At 44.7% G+C, this 18554-nt stretch overlaps 1 protein-coding gene across 4 annotated transcripts in view; it reads right to left on the minus strand.

Moving 5' to 3' along the window:
- Window positions 1-18554, minus strand: part of ccdc66 (coiled-coil domain containing 66) — a 54718-nt gene that overhangs the window by 32302 nt on the left and 3862 nt on the right. For 2 of the 4 annotated variants that reach the window (XM_030134471.1, XM_030134468.1), the window contains exons 4-11: window positions 17913-18131; window positions 13406-13640; window positions 12487-12577; window positions 5966-5968; window positions 2479-2570; window positions 1959-2011; window positions 988-1080; window positions 173-307 (exon numbers count right to left, since the gene is read on the minus strand). In XM_030134471.1, coding sequence (XP_029990331.1) covers window positions 173-307; window positions 988-1080; window positions 1959-2011; window positions 2479-2570; window positions 5966-5968; window positions 12487-12577; window positions 13406-13640; window positions 17913-18131 — 921 coding nt within the window. The remainder of the gene's footprint in view (window positions 1-172; window positions 308-987; window positions 1081-1958; window positions 2012-2478; window positions 2571-5965; window positions 5969-12486; window positions 12578-13405; window positions 13641-17912; window positions 18132-18554) is intronic. The other 2 variants (XM_030134469.1, XM_030134470.1) reach the window with 2 other exon arrangements.

An 18554-nucleotide genomic window follows, 5' to 3' on the forward strand; every position in this document is an offset into this window, starting at 1 on the left:
TTTCTACTGCATTTCCACTGCATTTCTACTGTGTTTCCACTGTGTTTCCACTGTGTTACTCTTGTGTTTCTACCGTGTTACTCATGCATTGCTCCTGTTTTTCTACTGCGTTTCTCCTGTGTTTCTACTGGGTTTCTACCCCATTTCCACTGCATTTCCACTGTGTTTCTACCTGGTTCTGCAGTAGTTTCTGGTGTCTGTGGCGTGCCGTCCTCTCCTCCCTCTGTCGGTCCAACTCCTCCAGCCAGCGTCTCCTTTGCTCCTCTCTCTTCTCCACATTCAGCTCATCCTCCACTGGAGTAACCTCCTATACACAATAACATGTTTTTTTCATGCGTTAAGGGACATTACATGACCTTCAATTGAGTGAGACCATCAAGATGGACCACAGAAGCTCTTTTTCTACCTGTGATTGTTACTCTGGATAAACCTTTCCCTTTCTCTAGGATGGACATTAAAACATACGTCCTGTATCAAATTACACTTTTCAATGCAAATATCAAACAATATTACCTTTTATTACCTCATTTTGATTGAAATATATATCTATAATAATATGCATTTTTATATAGTATCCACTTGCATGTTTTAGATTGATATTTTTTATACTTATCTTTTACTTAATTCATCTATTCATAGTCATCTACTCACAAATTTTCAATATTTATCAGTGTGATTGTGAACAGAGGGTACGACCAAATCTGACATCAAGCTGCAATCTGCTAACCCACCAATGTCACAACCCAACTGTTCACATCTTCACCATCTTCACATGCTGTAACTTTACTCCTTATTGGAGTGTTGACACTTTAATCATAGTGCAACATTGGAGAAATCAAATCTGACATGAAGATTCTTTACATTAAACCAAGTGACAGAAAACGAAGGGCTTAGAAACCACGCCGAGGTGCCAGATAATTTTAAAGATAAGTGTAGTTGATGATATGGAACGGTTGTTCCAGAGTGTGAGTGTATGGTCATATTTACCCCCAGTCTGAGGCTGGATCTGATGGCTGCTGGAAGTTCTCTGTAACTGATGGAGCTGTGCATCGATGCCCAAGGCTCTGTGTCCTCCTCAGCCTGAAGACAAACACAACATATGTTACTGGGGATAAAACCAGTTACTGTTGGAATCAGATCCATTTTCCATCACTATACTCAGGTACATCAACATTATGATATATTTCTTTAATCACTATCAGTGATACATCATGTCTTATTGGCACTTCACTGCTTTATTAAAAATTACTTTTTCTGTGTAGTATTTGTTATTTTTACTGTTTCATGTATTATCTTGCCATTTTATCAACATGTAAAGCACCTTCAAGAGTATAAAGAAGCACTGTGGAGCACTGTCTAAATGAGACTTACATTGTTGGGGGCCGACAGCTAGGGTATATCTCCAAAAATCCCCCCAATCCTCTGCTATATATAAATCTATCCACGATAATTGTTAGACAATTGATATAAACTCAACTTGAGTTACATCGACCTGATAGTGGCAGAATAATGGTCAGAGAACCAATTTTTCCCCACAAAACTCCACCTAGTGAATGAAAATGACACCATATGAACTCTGGATGATTGGGAGAAAATGGACATTTGTAAGATGATCAATATGAACCAAATTTTATCTCAGTCGGCCTATTATTGCTTGATTTATGTCCAAAAAACTGATTTTCAACTAAAGCGCCCCCAATTTGGATGACTTACAATACTCGTAGAGAAGCTGAAATCAATAGGGTTCTTCCACTAGGGGTCCCCTATGTGGGTTATCAAGGGATAAGAAATCCAAATAAATCTATCCTGATTATCACATTCACACCAAGGATACCTGGCAGTGGCAATGGCAGTGGCAGAGGTGGCAGTGGTTGGGGTAAAACCATTACATCCCTGAAACTTGATTTTGGGGACATAATGATCTTTGAAAGATGAAGTGATTGAATCATCAGCAGTACCTGAAGTCTTCCAGGGGCTGAACGCTGGTTCTGCTTCAGAGCAACTTGCTCATCTAAGACAAAAGAGGTTTGGTCAAAGAGGTTTTAAAGGAACATCCCGCTGCTTTTTGAGAACTCCAACCCTCCTCCATGTTCTTTGAGGAATTTACAGCAACATACAGCCATATTTAATCATTTGTAATCACAAAAAATCTGCCAAGTTACATTTTGAGGCCCTTCATACACCAAAGCAGAACAGCAGACCATGTTTATTTTTAAGAGAAAACATGACCTCCGTTAACAGAAGTTCAGGCTTAGAATGCTAATAAGAAAAGTAGGATTAGATAAGAAAACATTTGTATTTGGTGGTAAGGAGATGGAAAAATTAACCTTGAGTAAGACATCAAATATTGTTCATATATCTACAGCTAAAGAAAGTACCTGATAACATGCAGTATTTACTGTAAAGTAAAAGCCCCTATAAGGACAGTTCACTACTGGAGGTTTCAATGTGTGCGTGTGTGTGTGTGTGTGTTCATACCAAGTTCTCTCTTCCATTGAGCTTTCTTCGCGTCCATGAGGGCTCTGCTGTCTGAGGGACGCTCGTCCAACCAGCTGAACAGGCCTCCAGACCTGATCACAGTCATATTAGTCAATATTAATAATAAAAACAATTCCAAACAAGGGCCTGATTTACTAAGATCGCGAATAACGGGCGCAAATATGCTTGCTCTGTTAAGGCGCTAGTACAGGCACAGAATCCAAATGCAGAACTCAGAGTCAAAATGTAAAGTTCAAAAGATTTATTAGTCACACACAGGTGTAAGAAAAATATAATTGACAAAATCTTGAGGATAATGGGTGGCAATTTCCTCTTCGAATCAGTCCTCCGGACCGAGAACAGCAACCCGTCTCCCCGTGTGGTTAGCGGGGTCTTTTTCCCGACTGGGGAAAAGCAAAGGGAGGTCAGGGACGGAAACAGGTCATACACAGGTAAGCTATTAATCAGGCGACAGGACATAAGGGAAAGGCAAAAACTCACGTACCAAAAGTCAGGCAAGACGATCAGAACCAGGAATCAGATGAGGCAGAAAAACCGACAGGGAGCAGGCAGTAGGCAAAAACCGGGTAAGCAAAAACGGGTCAAAAACAGGAATCCAAAACAGACAGACAAGATCAGAACGCTGGTAAGTACTACAAGAGTAACAAACTGGCGACTGACAGAGGGAAGAGACAGGGTTTAAATACACAAAAGGGAGGGAAGACAACTAGACACAGGTGGAGCAAATCAGGGCGGAGACAGGTAATCAGGTGAAAGGTAAGAACGATCAGGGAACAGGAAGTAAAGACGACAGACAAGACACATGAGGGGAAACTTCACAAAATAAAACAGGAAGTGACAAACAAAACATAAGAGACAGACAAAACCAGACTAACGTCTGGCTGCAGGCATGACAGTACCCCCCCTCCTAGGGACGGCACCAGACGGACCAGGGACATCAGGATGGCGTTGATGGAACTCTCGGATCAGGTCAGGGTCCAAAATGAAGGAGGCCGGCACCCAGGAACGTTCTTCAGGCCCATACCCTTCCCAATCCACAAGGTACTGGAAGCCCCTCCCCCGGCGACGAGCTGCCATCAGTCGCCGAACCGTGTAGGCTGGGTCACCCTCAATAAGGCGTGGTGGTGGTGGAGGTTGGGTAGGCGGGACCAGGCGACTCTCCTTAACAGGTTTGACTTGGCTCACGTGAAAAGTGGGATGTATCCTCATAGACCTTGGCAATTTCAAACGTACAGAAACAGGATTAATAACCTTCGAGATGGGGAATGGGCCTACAAACCTGGGTGCCAGCTTGCGACTCTCCATCCTCAGAGGAAGGTTCCTGGCCGACAACCAGACCCGCTGATCCGGATGGTAGACGGGTGCAGAGATCCTATGGCGGTCCGCCGTGGTCTTGTACTGGGCCGACGCCTTCACCAGAGCCTGTCTGGCCCGAGTCCAGGTCCTCTTGCATCTATGGATCAGGGCCAAAGCCGAAGTAATGCCCACCTCCTTCTCCAATGAAGGAAACAGAGGAGGCTGATAACCATACACTACGTGAAAAGGAGACAATCCGGATGAAGCACTGGGTAGAGAGTTGTGAGCGAACTCCACCCACAACAGATGACGGCTCCAGGAGGCGGGGTTTTGGGAAGCCAACACACGGAGTCCCACCTCCAGGACCTGGTTAAGTCTCTCAGTTTGGCCGTTGGTCTGCGGGTGAAAACCAGAGGACAGACTGACAGAGGCACCAATGAGAGAACAAAAAGCCTTCCAAAATCTAGCAATAAACTGAGGTCCCCTATCGGAAACAATGTCTTTTGGGAAACCATGAAGTCGACACACATGTTGCAACAGCGCCTCCGCAGTCTCCTTAGCAGACGGGAGTTTAGGTAGGGGAATGAAATGCACCATTTTAGAAAATCGGTCCACCACCGTGAGTACGGTCGTGTTGCCATTAGACAGGGGAAGACCAGTAACAAAATCCAGGGCGATGTCCGACCAGGGTCTCTTAGGGACAGGTAGCGGATGCAGCTGCCCCATCGGCGCTTTGTTAGAAGCCTTACAAGCAGCACAGACAGGACATGCGGCCACATATTCACTCACGTCCCTCTCCATGGCGGGCCACCAAAAACGTTGCCTGATCAGAAACAGGGTTCTCCTCACACCCGGGTGGCACGCCATCTTAGAAGTGTGGCCCCAATGGATCACCTGGGAACGGAGATGAGGAGGAACAAACAGATGGTTTGGCGGTACGCCATCCGGAACATCACAGTCATTAAGGGCCTCAGTGACCATCCTCTCTACGCCCCACTGAAAAGCCCCCACCACACAAGAGCTAGGCAAAATAGTTTCAGGCTCAGAGACAGGCTTTTCAGGGGAGAAAACTCTGGACAGGGCGTCAGGCTTACCATTCTTGGAACCCGGACGGTAGGATAGGGTGAAGTTGAAACGTGTGAAAAACAATGCCCACCTGGCCTGACGGGAGTTGAGACGTTTAGCCGAACGTAGATACTCCAGGTTTTTATGATCTGTCCAGATCAGAAACGGAACTTCTGTCCCCTCCAGCCAGTGTCGCCATTCCTCCAATGCCACCTTAATGGCCAACAGTTCACGATTGCCTATGTCATAGTTCATCTCAGCTTGCGACAGTCTCCTTGACAAATAGGCGCAGGGATGGAGCCTATTGTCGGCTGGCGAGCGCTGGGAGATGACAGCCCCCACTCCCAAATCAGAAGCATCGACTTCCACCACAAACTGTAGAGCAGGGTCTGGAACGGACAGAATGGGAGCAGAGGAGAACGCCACCTTAAGGCGGTTAAACGCCCTGTCAGCCTCAGGGCTCCACCTGAATACAGACTTAGAAGAGGTGAGAGAATGCAGGGGGGCAGCCACACTGCTGAACCCCCGGATAAACTTTCTATAAAAGTTAGCAAAACCCAGGAATCTCTGAACGTCTCTCCGAGAAGATGGTGTTGGCCATTCTCTCACTGCACTAACCTTTTCAGGGTCCATCTGGACACTCCCCTCAGAAATGATGAAACCCAAAAATGAGACCGTAGGTTGGTGGAACTCGCATTTTTCAGCTTTGACATACAGTTGGTTGGAGAGGAGCCTCTGGAGCACCTGTCGCACATGCTGAACATGCGTGCTCTCATCTGGGGAGAAAATTAATATGTCGTCCAGATAGACAAATACAAAAACATTTAGCATATCCCTGAGGACATCGTTAACGAGGGCCTGGAAGACAGCAGGGGCATTGGTCAGACCAAAAGGCATCACCAGATACTCGTAGTGACCACTGGGAGTGTTAAAAGCTGTTTTCCACTCATCCCCTTCTCTGATTCTAACCAAGTGATAGGCATTACGAAGATCCAACTTAGTAAACACTTTAGCCCCATGCAAAAGTTCAAAAGCTGAGGACATCAGCGGTAACGGGTACCGGTTGCGGATAGTGATGTCATTAAGTCCCCGATAATCTATACACGGCCTTAGTGATTTATCCTTTTTGTCTACAAAAAAGAAACCCGCCCCTGCAGGAGATGAAGAGGGTCTGATTAACCCGGCTGCCAGAGACTCGTCAATGTACTTTTTCATAGCTAAATTTTCTGGCCCAGATAGAGAATATAATCTCCCCTTAGGTGGAGACGTACCAGGACGTAGTTCTATGGCGCAGTCATACGAACGGTGAGGAGGTAAGGCCGTAGCCTTAGACTTACTAAACACCTCCTTTAAATCATGGTAACACGGGGGAACCTTCTCCAGTGCTGGAAAGTCCTTATCCTCCCCTACCGGAACACTAACCGGGGCCACGGAGATCTGTGGAGTCTTGGGTGAGTATACAGGTAATTTAATATATTTACAACGAGTCTCACAGTCTTTACCCCAAGACTGAACCTCCCCAGTGCCCCAATCAATAAATGGCTCGTGAATCTGTAACCACGGATAACCCAGAATTAGTGGCTGGGACTCCGACTCATAAATGTGAAAGTTAATGCTCTCAGTGTGTCCATCAGTGAACTGAACGGAGACCGGCTCGGTACAATGGGTTATCCGGCAAATCACGTGGCCATCCAGGGCCCGGGCCTCCAACGGACGCTGGATCGGAATCGACCCGAGTCCCAACTTCTGTACCAGGCTCTGGTCCATTAAATTAGCGTCGGACCCGGAATCGATCAGTACGAGGTGCTGGAGAGACAAAGAATCAGAGCAGAGGAGAACCACAGGAAACGGACGAGAAACAGTGGATAAACAAACAGTTCTGCTCAACAGCGACCCCTCACTTGTCTTGCCATCAGGCTTAAGTGGGCAATTACATACCCTATGTCCCCCTTGTCCACAGTACAGACAGAGACCCTTGGTCAGGCGACGTCGGCGTTCTTCAGCTGAGATGTGGGTCCGGCCCAGTTACATGGGTTCCTCCTTCCCACCGTCTGTCTCAGTAACCGGGAGTCGAACCACCTCCCGAACGGGCCCCTTGCCAGACGAAGAGCGAACCACAGACTCATCTGTCTGCCATACTGACTCCTGATCAGCGACCCGGATGGCCTCGGCGATGACGTCATCCAGGGAGTGGAGCTGTTGACGGAGCGCCATCTCACGGCCCACGGAGCGGCTTAGCCCGGTCAAAAAGGCGGTGATCAGGGCCTGGTTGTTCCACCCTGATTCAACCGCTAGGGAACGAAAAACACTCACATACTGCCTGATAGACTGATCTCCCTGTCTCAGCCTCATAAGCTGATGACCAGCGAATTGTCCCCGAACCGGGTGGTCGTAGACCCTTTTGAGTTCAGTCACTAGGGAGGAAAATGACTGAACTGCTGGGGAATTCTGCTCAAAGAGCGCGTTGAAATAACTCAGAGGGGGACCCTCTAACAGACTGGCCACATAGGCGATCTTAACAGAATCTTTAGAAAAACGAATGGGTTGAGAATCAAAAATAAGCTGGAGCTGGGTGAAAAAATCCCGACAGGTATCTGGATTACCTGAGTACTTGGACGGTGCTGGAATGTGAGGTTCGGCCAAGTCCCAAACAGGAGGACTGGTAGCCTGGTTCTCGCCTGACACAGCCGCAGCCGCAGCCTGGGTACGGGTGAGCTGGGAGACCTGCGTGGCTAACAGAGTCATCCTATCCACCAGGGAGTGTAGCGTCTTTTCATGTCCTCCCAACCTGTGCCCCTGGGACTGGATAGCCTCCTTGACCTGATTGAGTTCTGCTGGATTCATAATGTGGCCAGTTTGTACTGTTAAGGCGCTAGTACAGGCACAGAATCCAAATGCAGAACTCAGAGTCAAAATGTAAAGTTCAAAAGATTTATTAGTCACACACAGGTGTAAGAAAAATATAATTGACAAAATCTTGAGGATAATGGGTGGCAATTTCCTCTTCGAATCAGTCCTCCGGACCGAGAACAGCAACCCGTCTCCCCGTGTGGTTAGCGGGGTCTTTTTCCCGACTGGGGAAAAGCAAAGGGAGGTCAGGGACGGAAACAGGTCATACACAGGTAAGCTATTAATCAGGCGACAGGACATAAGGGAAAGGCAAAAACTCACGTACCAAAAGTCAGGCAAGGCGATCAGAACCAGGAATCAGATGAGGCAGAAAAACCGACAGGGAGCAGGCAGTAGGCAAAAACCGGGTAAGCAAAAACGGGTCAAAAACAGGAATCCAAAACAGACAGACAAGATCAGAACGCTGGTAAGTACTACAAGAGTAACAAACTGGCAACTGACAGAGGGAAGAGACAGGGTTTAAATACACAAAAGGGAGGGAAGACAACTAGACACAGGTGGAGCAAATCAGGGCGGAGACAGGTAATCAGGTGAAAGGTAAGAACGATCAGGGAACAGGAAGTAAAGACGACAGACAAGACACATGAGGGGAAACTTCACAAACTAAAAAAAAAAAGTGAAACAGGAAGTGACAAACAAAACATAAGAGACAGACAAAACCAGACTAACGTCTGGCTGCAGGCATGACATGCTCACGCTAAAAAATGTGTGTGCTTATGGCAAGCCAACTCTATCACTATTCGCCACTCCTACAACACGTCCGGTCATTTAAACACCATAAAAATGGCGTCCAAATCACCAAAATGCTGTAAAAAACGGCGTAAAATCCCTCAAAAACAGTTTTTTACACCCTCATGTACTGTTTTAAGAGTGGCATAAAATGCGCTGTCATATGGCTCTTTAAAACGTCATATTTTACGGCGCTCTGTGTCACTTTTGATGGCATAAAAAGCAGCATTTTCTAGTATTATTTTCATCTTCACCCACTGGCTTTTCACGGCCACTAAAATTGAACTCTCATCAGCCAATAGGTAAAGAGAACAGAAAGACCACACCAATTCACCGCTGATCTCCTTTGCTCAAAGATTTACATAGTTTAATGCCCGAAAACTGCAATTAATCATCACCAGATTTCATGTGGACATCTCTAGTCATGCCCACTGTCACCTCCCCTAAAATCAAAACAAAAACTCCACTTTTATGGATGCTATATGCATTAAAAACTTTTCCTCCCCACAGGCGCACATTATAGAGAAAAAGCTTAACGTAGCTACATGTCCGAATGTCAACCATCGAGAGAGACAGACAGAGACAGACAGAGACAAACAGATTTCCTGAACAAATCTGGTGATCAACCATCACTAAATTTATTCAAGAAATTGTCTGTCTGTCTGTCTGTCTCTCTCTTGATGATTGACAGCTGTATTCGAGCATTAAACTGCTGTGACTGGGCTCCTGAACCGCCTATATAAGCACTGATGTGGAGGGTTTTCTCTCATGCCCATGGACTTAAAAGTTTTCGTTCACCATGCAGAGCAACATAAAGAGAGAAGGTATTTATTTCACTCATAACACATTCACCACTGATAAACAACAACAGAGAAATGCCCATTCACCCCTCTGTGTGGAAAAAGAGCATATTTATGAGTGCTGGCATATCCCAGAGCAGTTTTTACAGCGTACTGTCTCCAGACAACCAGTAGCGCACGCAAAATCCTCATTTAATTAGGGCGGTCTCCAAGACTTTGTGCCTGTTGTCATTTGCGCAGGAAATCTTAGTTGATCAACCCTGACACGCAAATCAATAGCACGCGCATATTTTAGCGCGAGCAAGCACATTTGTGCCCATTATGATGATGTAATACAGCTTTAGGCACTTCAGTACCCATGTGTATGGTATTCAGTCACAGGCTTTCTTGTCGTCAATTCAGGCAGTGCACAGGTTGGTGTTCCTCATCTTACAGTCTCGGGCAACTGCCCTGTCAACCAGTAGCTGGTGCTTGGCTCCTCTGGTGTTATTGCCTATTCCTTTCTGTGCTCTGCTCATGTATTGCTCCACTCATCTTAGCCGCTATGATGCCTGATAGGAGCTTCCATGTGGTGCTGAGGCAGGTTATAGGCCGGTAGTTGGATGGTATTGTTCCCTTCTGGGGGTCCTTCATTATGAGGACTATCTGGCCCTGGGTTAGCCACTCTGGGTGGTTTCCCAACTTTTGCAGCTGGTTCATCTGTGCTGCTAGGCGTTCATGCAGTGCAGTCAGCTTCTTAAGCCAGTAGGTGTGAATCATGTTGGGCCCTGGTGCTGTCCAGCTCTTCATTTTGGACACTCTTGTTTGGGTGTCTGCTAGGGTGATGACTACTGGATCTTGTTCTGGAAGTTGGCTGTGCTCTGCTCTGTGCCCTGTAAGTCTATCAGCCACTGGGCGTTAGTGTTATGTGCTGCCTCTTTCTCCCAGATACTCCTCCAGTATTGCTCAGTCTCATCCCTGGGTGGGTCTGTTGTCACCTTGTTAACCTGCCATTGAGAGTAGACCTTAGCTGGGTTGGTGGAGAACACTTTGCTTATTCTCCTTGCCTTGACTTCTCTTGTATACCTCTTTAGGCATGTAGCTAGGGCTGTGAGCATTTGCTTAGCAGTCTCCAGCGCATCAGCTGTGGACAGTTTGTTATATTTCCTGGGCAGCTCTTTCGTTAGATTCACACCACTGCTTAGTTCTGTTAGAAGGCTGACTTCTCTCCATGCTGCCATGATCTTTGCCTCTAGCCTTCTCCTCCATTGGGCAATTCGCTCCTTCTGGCTACTACTCATGCTGTTCATCTTGTACCCAAGCATCTCTAGGATGATACATCAGCCGGTAAGGATAGTTAGGTGATGGTGAAACCACCCCCAAGCTGACCTGTCGTCCTGGCTCCCCCTTGCCGTAGCATCTTTGTACCGTGGGTAAGGTACAACGCTGTGCCTCACCAATCTCTGGCTGTGATAGCAACATCTTATTGCGGATATTTGAACACTGAGCTAAGAGCCGTTTCTTAGTCAGTGAGGATGTGGGGTTTTGAAGCACCCATTTCTCCCACATCCTTTGCATCTACCCTCTTCCACTGGGGTTACGCCTGTAGTAACACTCCATCAGTACCATGTTCTCTGCCCTGCTCCATGAATGTCTTGTTCCAGTAGCCAATTTGACATCAGGATGTCCTGGTTCCCCGACACCTGACGCAGACCTTGTTGTCCCTGGTGACATCTGAGCCAGTATGACTCTATTGTAACGTTCATTCGGTGGGATAGGTGTATAGTGTAAAGGGCCTTGCCCAAGGGCCCACCTGGATCCATGCTTCGCTCCTGCTGGGATTCGAACCGGCAACCTTCTACCCCAAAGTCAGTGATGCAAACCACTAAGCTATCCAGCTGCAATATATACACACACACACACAACACTGCAAAGACAAAGACGGACGTTATATTCCCACTTGAATTATGAATGACCTTCAAGAGGAAGGTGAGGGAGGAGAACCTTAGTTAAATATACATATCCAGATGTGTTACATTAAAAATCATCTGATCTGGACACAGAAGTTGACCCTAGGCTCTCACTGGGATCCAATTCAAAATATTAACATAACATGCTGCACACTTTTAATATCCCTCAGCCAAATATAGCTATTACATCAAAAGATGTGTTGCCATTTGACCTTGAAAAAGTAGGTGAAGGTGACCTATTTTCAATAGGCATCTGCTCCATGACGAGATGCATCCACAGTATAATTTGGTGCAGATATCTCAGTGCATTCTTCAGATAATGCGATTACGTCGTTGAACGGACAGACAGACAGACACATGGATGGACAGACAGATGACAAAACGATGACAATACCCCTCTGGCTAGAGTTGGCCGAAGGCTAAGAAACTAGTGCAAATTTTAACCAAGATTTAAGAAAACTGGCATAAAAAAATTTGAATGTTTGAGCATTTCTATCCACTACTAATTTTTTACAGTTTTTACTCAAAATTAAAATGTGTACCAAGTAAAAACAACACAACACTTTTAATGTAAAAAACACAATTACACAATAATTAACATTATCCAATATAAAATCATATGCCAGTAATCCTTATAAGAGTTTTATCACCAAAGCCATCCTACTACTTTACCTTAAAATATAACGTGCTGCGCACTTTTAATACCCCTTGGCCAGAATGGACAGACAGATAGACGGACAACAAAATGATTACAATACCCCTCTGGCCACAGTTGGCCGAGGGGTAAAAACTAATGAAAACCTTAAAACACTGGATTCAAAATATCCTTTAATTAAAGCAGCATTAGCCAAAGTCAGAATCACACATTCCCTCTGCAGATCTCTCCTCTCAGTCCAAATCTTAAGACTAAACATCAATAGAAATCAGCTAATGCCATTTCATGCTGGGAATCTGAGGCCTTCTTACAATTTTCTGAAAGGTAATTACTGTTAATTGGACCAGTGATGTACAAAAAAACTATCAAATACTGCAAATTTAACTGTTATTTATTTTTTCACGTCCTATGGCTGAACTGAAAATATTGTGATCTCATCACAATCAAGCAGATTCCAAACTGTTATAATATTATAATGACTGGAAAAAGAATACAATGTGAAAACAGTTTTACCAAACCGCCATTAGAACAAGTCAATAAATTTGTACCTTATTAACTTCAGTATTCAAAGGAAACAACTCACCTCTTGTCTTTATCCTGTGAACGTCCAGTCTCTGCACCTCCTGTCTTTGTCTCATTGACTGAAGAGTCCAGTTTAGAGTCGGTTTTGTTTTCTAAAAAATACAAGAAAAAACACACACAGACTTTTACTGTGCACAAAAAAAAAAAAAAAATCTTTAATGTATTACCCCTCCGCCACCTCCGGCCAGAGGGGTATTGTAATTTTTTGGTTGTCTGTCTATCTGTCCATTCTGGCCGCTGAGTATTAAAAGTGTGCAGTACATTATGTTATTACGTGCGACCATAGGGCTGGTTATTTTAGTCAAACATATTATAACTGTTTTCATGCCAGTTTTGGTCCTAACTGAACCCCTTCATTAGAATTAGAAAAAAAATTTAACTAAATAAAACACAGAAACATTCTGTTTTACCTGACACAAACAACAAAATAAAACTTAAAGATGAAAAAATTAATATATATGTAACACAATATAAAAAATATAAAGCAATAATCACAGCCACTGATGTCCAAAGAAAATATTATATATAAATTATATTGAAGATCACAACAGTTATATTATCATTTGAATGAAACATTAGTTCTACATCCACATCTGAGTTCAATGAGACGCTTCATGTGTTAAAGATGTAAACAGAGAGGCTGTTCTGTACATGTCTAATCCAGTTGCAAACATACTTCAAATACAGTAAAGCTTTTATTTAATTTATTACACAGATTTATAGAAACTTAGCCAAGCTTCCTCTGCAGCTTTTAAAGTTGACACATTTAAGATGTTTTATAATAGTGTGTCACATTTATTACAAATATGAAGTTAAGTCCAAGGCTTTTTTTTAATAGATTGTGTTTTTACCAAACAATTAATTTTTTAATCAAATTAGTGGACCAGTGGACATATGGACTATGGACATGTGGCAGTCACCTGGGGAGTCTTGGACCTGACGTGTTTGTCCGCTATCGTTGGACGTGTGGACGCTGTTGAGGATCTGCTGCAGCTGTTCCTGGGTCAGACACACCATGCTGTCCTGTAGCCCTGCACCGTGATTGGCTGGCTTGTCCTGTGGTCCCCCCTTTTGATTGGCCTGACTGTTGTGAGATTGTCCCAGTTTCCTGTTTGTTCTCAGGCTGACAGGGGTGTTGAGTCTGTTTTGCTTCACCTTTAGGGTTCACACATGAGTTATTATAGTTATTCACCAAAAACTAAAACTAAAAATATAACTGGCAGTGGAAAAAAAATGTTAAAGATTCACTTGGTGATGTTTACCTACAACAGTCACAAAAAACATAACGTGCTGTGCACTTTTAATACCCCTTGGCCAGAATGGACAGACAGACAGACAGACAGACAGACAGACAGACAGACAGACAAAACGATTACAATACCCCTCTGGCCAGAGTTGCCCAAGGGGTAAAAACTAATTCCTGTTTTAATACAACAGTAACTTGCTGTTTTACATTCTTGCTTTTTTATAGACTAAACAAAAAAATACAGAAAATACTAAACAGATTAATCAAAAGCAGGGTAGTGTTATATAGTTATTATTAGTGGATGCTGGTGCTGATAGTGACTGATGAGTGAAACTGGAAATACAGACTCAAAACACAAACATCGTCATTCTGATGTACAGTTCTGGAGAGACACTTGTTTCTTTATTCATCAATTAAAAAGAATAGATTTACAACCAAAAAAGAGATTTGAGAGCACAAGACAGTAAGTAGCAATCAAAAAAAAGACCATTTTGCTTATAAATCAGGCCTCTTTGCTTGTGAGTTAAAAACTTTTGCTCGACAGTTTTGCTTGAAAATCACTCCTGTTTGTTTGCAACTTCAAAAGTTTTGCTTGCGAATTTAACTGCGCTTAATGGGCGGGGCCTAAGCTGATGGACAAGAGAAGAGTTTCTATTGGTGGGTTTGACCTGGCTCCAGCGCCAGCTCCAGCTTCCATGCTAAACCCACTTGTCCGTTGTGTTATGTTACTGGGAGGTCAGTTGATAGTCTATCGCTCTTTGAAATTGAAATGTGTCCCATAAGTAATGGATTACACTAAATAGCATCGGCTACAGTGCCAGGTGCCATTACGCTGCAGTACCACGGCCCGGTACCACAGCTTGGTGTCATTTTCCAGCACGACGTTTTCTGGTTTTCCCTACGTCGCGTCCCGACCGGAGCCGAGCTCACCACAGACCAGGTCCCTGCTCACCTCTGAGCTCGGAGACAGCACACAGTGCTGTGGCTTTGTCTTATGGGTGCCAGGTGTCACAGTGCGGTGCTAAGGTTTGGACCTGAGTTTCAAGTCAAGTCCTGAGTCAAGACTGTCAAGTCCCAAGTCCTAAACTTTGAATTCAAGTCCTTTGAGTTTTTTTTTAACAGTAATAATATATTACATTTAGATGATAGATCATAAACACTTTTTAAATCAGCACCACGGACCTAGCCCGTGGTGAGCTGGGACCTGGTTGGTGGTGAGCTGGGACCTGGTCCATGGTGAGCTTGGATCCAGTCGGGACGCAACGTAGGGAAAACCAGAAAACGTCGTGCTGGAAAATGATAATCGTTACGTAGTTGAGCTAATAGGACTTGGTATTACAATCCTTGATCCCTGCACTTGGTGATGAGTGGGGTAGGGGTAAAAGTTTCACTGGGGTCTTCAGGTGGGCACCCTGCTTCGGTGATGTTTCGTTGGCTTGCTGAAAGGCCTGTCCTCGCGCTCCCATCCCCTTCAGAAGCTTGGTTGTGGATCTAGCGACAAAGCCTCTGCATCCATCCTCCACGGGAAGCACATGGGCACGCTAGCCACGTTATTCTGCCTCTGCTATTATGTCAGAGTATTTCAGGCATTTCCGTTCGTATGCTTCACTGACTGCAGCCTCCCATGGTACAGTCAGTTCTACAATGAACAGCGACTTCTGCGATGTTGACCATAAGACCAGGTCCGGTCTGAGATTAGTTGTAATTATCTCAGGTGGAAAGACGAGCTTCTGGTCCAGATCAACCTGCATTTTCCAATCCCGGGATCTGGCCAGGAAGGTCGTTTCCACTCTAGCAGCTGTTGTTGCTGAGAGTTGCCCTGCTCTTATAAATGGGATGGTGTTCACCTGTCCAGGCACTGGGGGAGGAAGGGCGTTGTTAGTAGTTCTTCTTCCTTCCAGGATGATCGCCAGTTGTCGTAGGACTTGGTTGTGTCTCCAGGTGTACTGGCCTTGGGACAAACTGGTTTTGCATCCGGTGAGAATGTGCCTGAATGTTGCAGGGGTTTTGCAGAGAGCATATGATGGATCCTCTCCTAGCCACTGGTGTAGGTTCCTGGGTGAGGGAAGCACATTGTAGATGGCTCTGATAATGAAAGTGATCCAGCTTCCTTCCATCTCCCACAGATCCCTCCATGTGAGCTTACGATGCTCCAAGCTTTCCCAGCTAGTCCACTGGCCCTGTTTGGACTGTGAGACTGCCTTTGCACATCTTGGTGCCTCTTCCTTCTTTCGAACCTCAGCCACAACCAGCTTTCTCCTCTGGGTAGCTGTGGCCTTGTCCCATATGGGTTGGCTTGTTCCAAATCCAAACCCACTTCTTCCATGCTGCACCTGCCCTACAATGTCTCCATGTCTGAGCGCTGATTTTGCTTGCTGTATGGCCTCTGATGGGATCCATTTCCTGCCAGTTGCCAATATGGGGGCAGCTGCTTGGATCGTGTCATCCTGAGACTCGTTCAGGGTCATGTTCAACCTGACTTTGGCACACTTTGGCACATTTATATTCCTCCGTGAGGCTAGAGACGGGAAGTTTCAGGGCCCCATGCCCATACAAGCCGATATTGCTGAGGCAACGGGGAACACCAAGCCACTTCTTGATGTAAGAGCTGAATGTTCTCTCCAGCTTCTCGACTTTGGTCATGGGGATCTCATAGATTGTTAAAGGCCACATCAGGCGGGGTAGCAATCCAAACTGCAGGCACCACAGTTTCAACTTGCCAGGAAGCAGGGTCTTGTCTATGCTGGTAAGACCTTTGATGGTTTCTCCCCTCAGCTGATCACTCTGGTCTGAGTCTTTGAGGCTCTCATTGTACCAGTGCCCTAAGCTCTTAATGGGTAGCTCTGACACCAGAGGGATGGGTGTATCCTTGATGTAGAACCTCTGGTCCACAAGTTTCCTTTTGCTGATGGATATGCTCCTGGATTCGCTAGGTTTCAGCGTCATCCTTGCCCATGTGATGTTGTCCTGAAGTTTCTCAAGCAGCTGTTTTGTGCATGCAATGGTAGATGTTACAGTCGTCCTGTCATCCATGTAGGTGCGAATGGGAGGTAGACGCTGTCCACACTACAGACATTCTCCTCCAACCACCCACTTGGACGCTCAAATGATCACTTCCATTGCCATTGTGAAGGCTAGTGGGGAGATGGTACATCCTGCCATTATTCCTACCTCTCGTGACTGCCATGATGTTATGTATTCTGTTGTTTTGACACAGAACTGCAGGATTGATAACCTGATTACCTCTCTCAGTTGTGTTTGTGGGTATCCTATGGGCTCCTATGGCACTCAGTCTTTATTTCTCTTTCTGCACAATGGCACCTGGCACCGAGCCACACATGGCACCGAGTTGTGGTACCGGGCCGTGGTACCGCGCCATGGCACCCACTGCACAAAGCCACAGCACCGTCCGCTGTCTCTGTGGCAGTGGTGTCACAGGCACCGACAGTGAACCACAGGTGATGCCAGTGCCTCTATATACACCCTCTGTCTCTCAACTCCTCCCTGTAACTCAGTCACTCATTCCATCCTCTGCTCAGGCTGTAGCTGACGATATTTAGTGTAATCCATTACTTATGAGAAACATTTCAATTTCAAAGAGCGATAGACTATGAACTGACCTCCCAGTAACATAAACACAACGGAGAAGTGGGTTTAACATGGAAGCTGGAGCCAGCGCTGGAGCCAGGTCAAACCCACCAATAGAAACTCTTCTCTCATCTGTCAGCATAGCCCATTATGTGCAGTTAAATTTGCAAGCAAAAGTTTTTAACTCACAAGCAAAGAGGACTGATTTATAAACAAAATGACCTTTTTTTCTGATTGCCACTTACTGTCTTTTGCTCTCAAATCTCTTTTTTGGTTGCAAATCTATTCTTTTTAATTGCAAACACATTCTTTTTGATTGATAAATAAAGAAACAAATTTCTCTCCATACAGTTCCAGCTTCAGTGACTTATTGATCAAATACTTTGAGTTTCATGTTCAAAGACTCAGAGTTATTGATTTGGGTATTTCAAAAATCTTATCAAACACTAAACTGTAATCAACTGAAACTAAAAGATTTATTTGTCCAATATAAAAGCTAAACAAAAAAATCTAAAGAAGTCTTGGCTCTCAGACCAAAAGATCATCAAAAGATGAACAATCAAAGGTAAAAAGAAGACAACTGACAAACTAACCTTGGCTGCAGTTTTGGCTCCACCCCCTGCTGTGTGTGGCTCCTGTATTTTGGATGATATCAGAGTGTTGCACCTCCCTCTGCTGGAGGCTCCTCCTCCTCCCCCTCCTCCTCTACTCCTTGCCTCCCCTGCCCCTCCCACCTGCTGGACCTGGACATCATCCACTGAGATCTGCTTTGAGCTCAGGATGTGATTGGCTCTGGGTTTGACTGACAGCTGCTGGTAGAGACGCAACAAAGACTTTCATCAAATAATCAAAGCTAGGGATGGACGTTGCTCATTTATTAAGCTTTATTGTCACTTATCTACAGTGGCCCAGAGGGGCAATAGCCCAAAAAAATTATCCACTTTAAGCAAAACAAAAAAAAAAGAGAGATTGTGATTTATTTAAAAAGAAGTATCTGAAAAAATAAATGTACCCCTTAAATAAAAATACACTTGCATTGAAAAAAAACTCTCCTAAAAAAAACTTTTAATAAAAAATCAATTTGTACAAAGAAATAAAACAAACATGTTGGATTTTTTTACAATGAAATAATCTCCTCAAAAAAATAAACTTCAACAAAAAAAAGTGTCTCAAAATAAAATTGAACATCAAAAATTATACATTTATCAAAAAACAAGAGTGTTTGAAAATATAAA

The sequence above is a fragment of the Sphaeramia orbicularis genome, chromosome 5 (assembly GCF_902148855.1).
Source record: "Sphaeramia orbicularis chromosome 5, fSphaOr1.1, whole genome shotgun sequence".
NCBI classification, from domain to species: Eukaryota; Metazoa; Chordata; class Actinopteri; order Kurtiformes; family Apogonidae; genus Sphaeramia; species Sphaeramia orbicularis.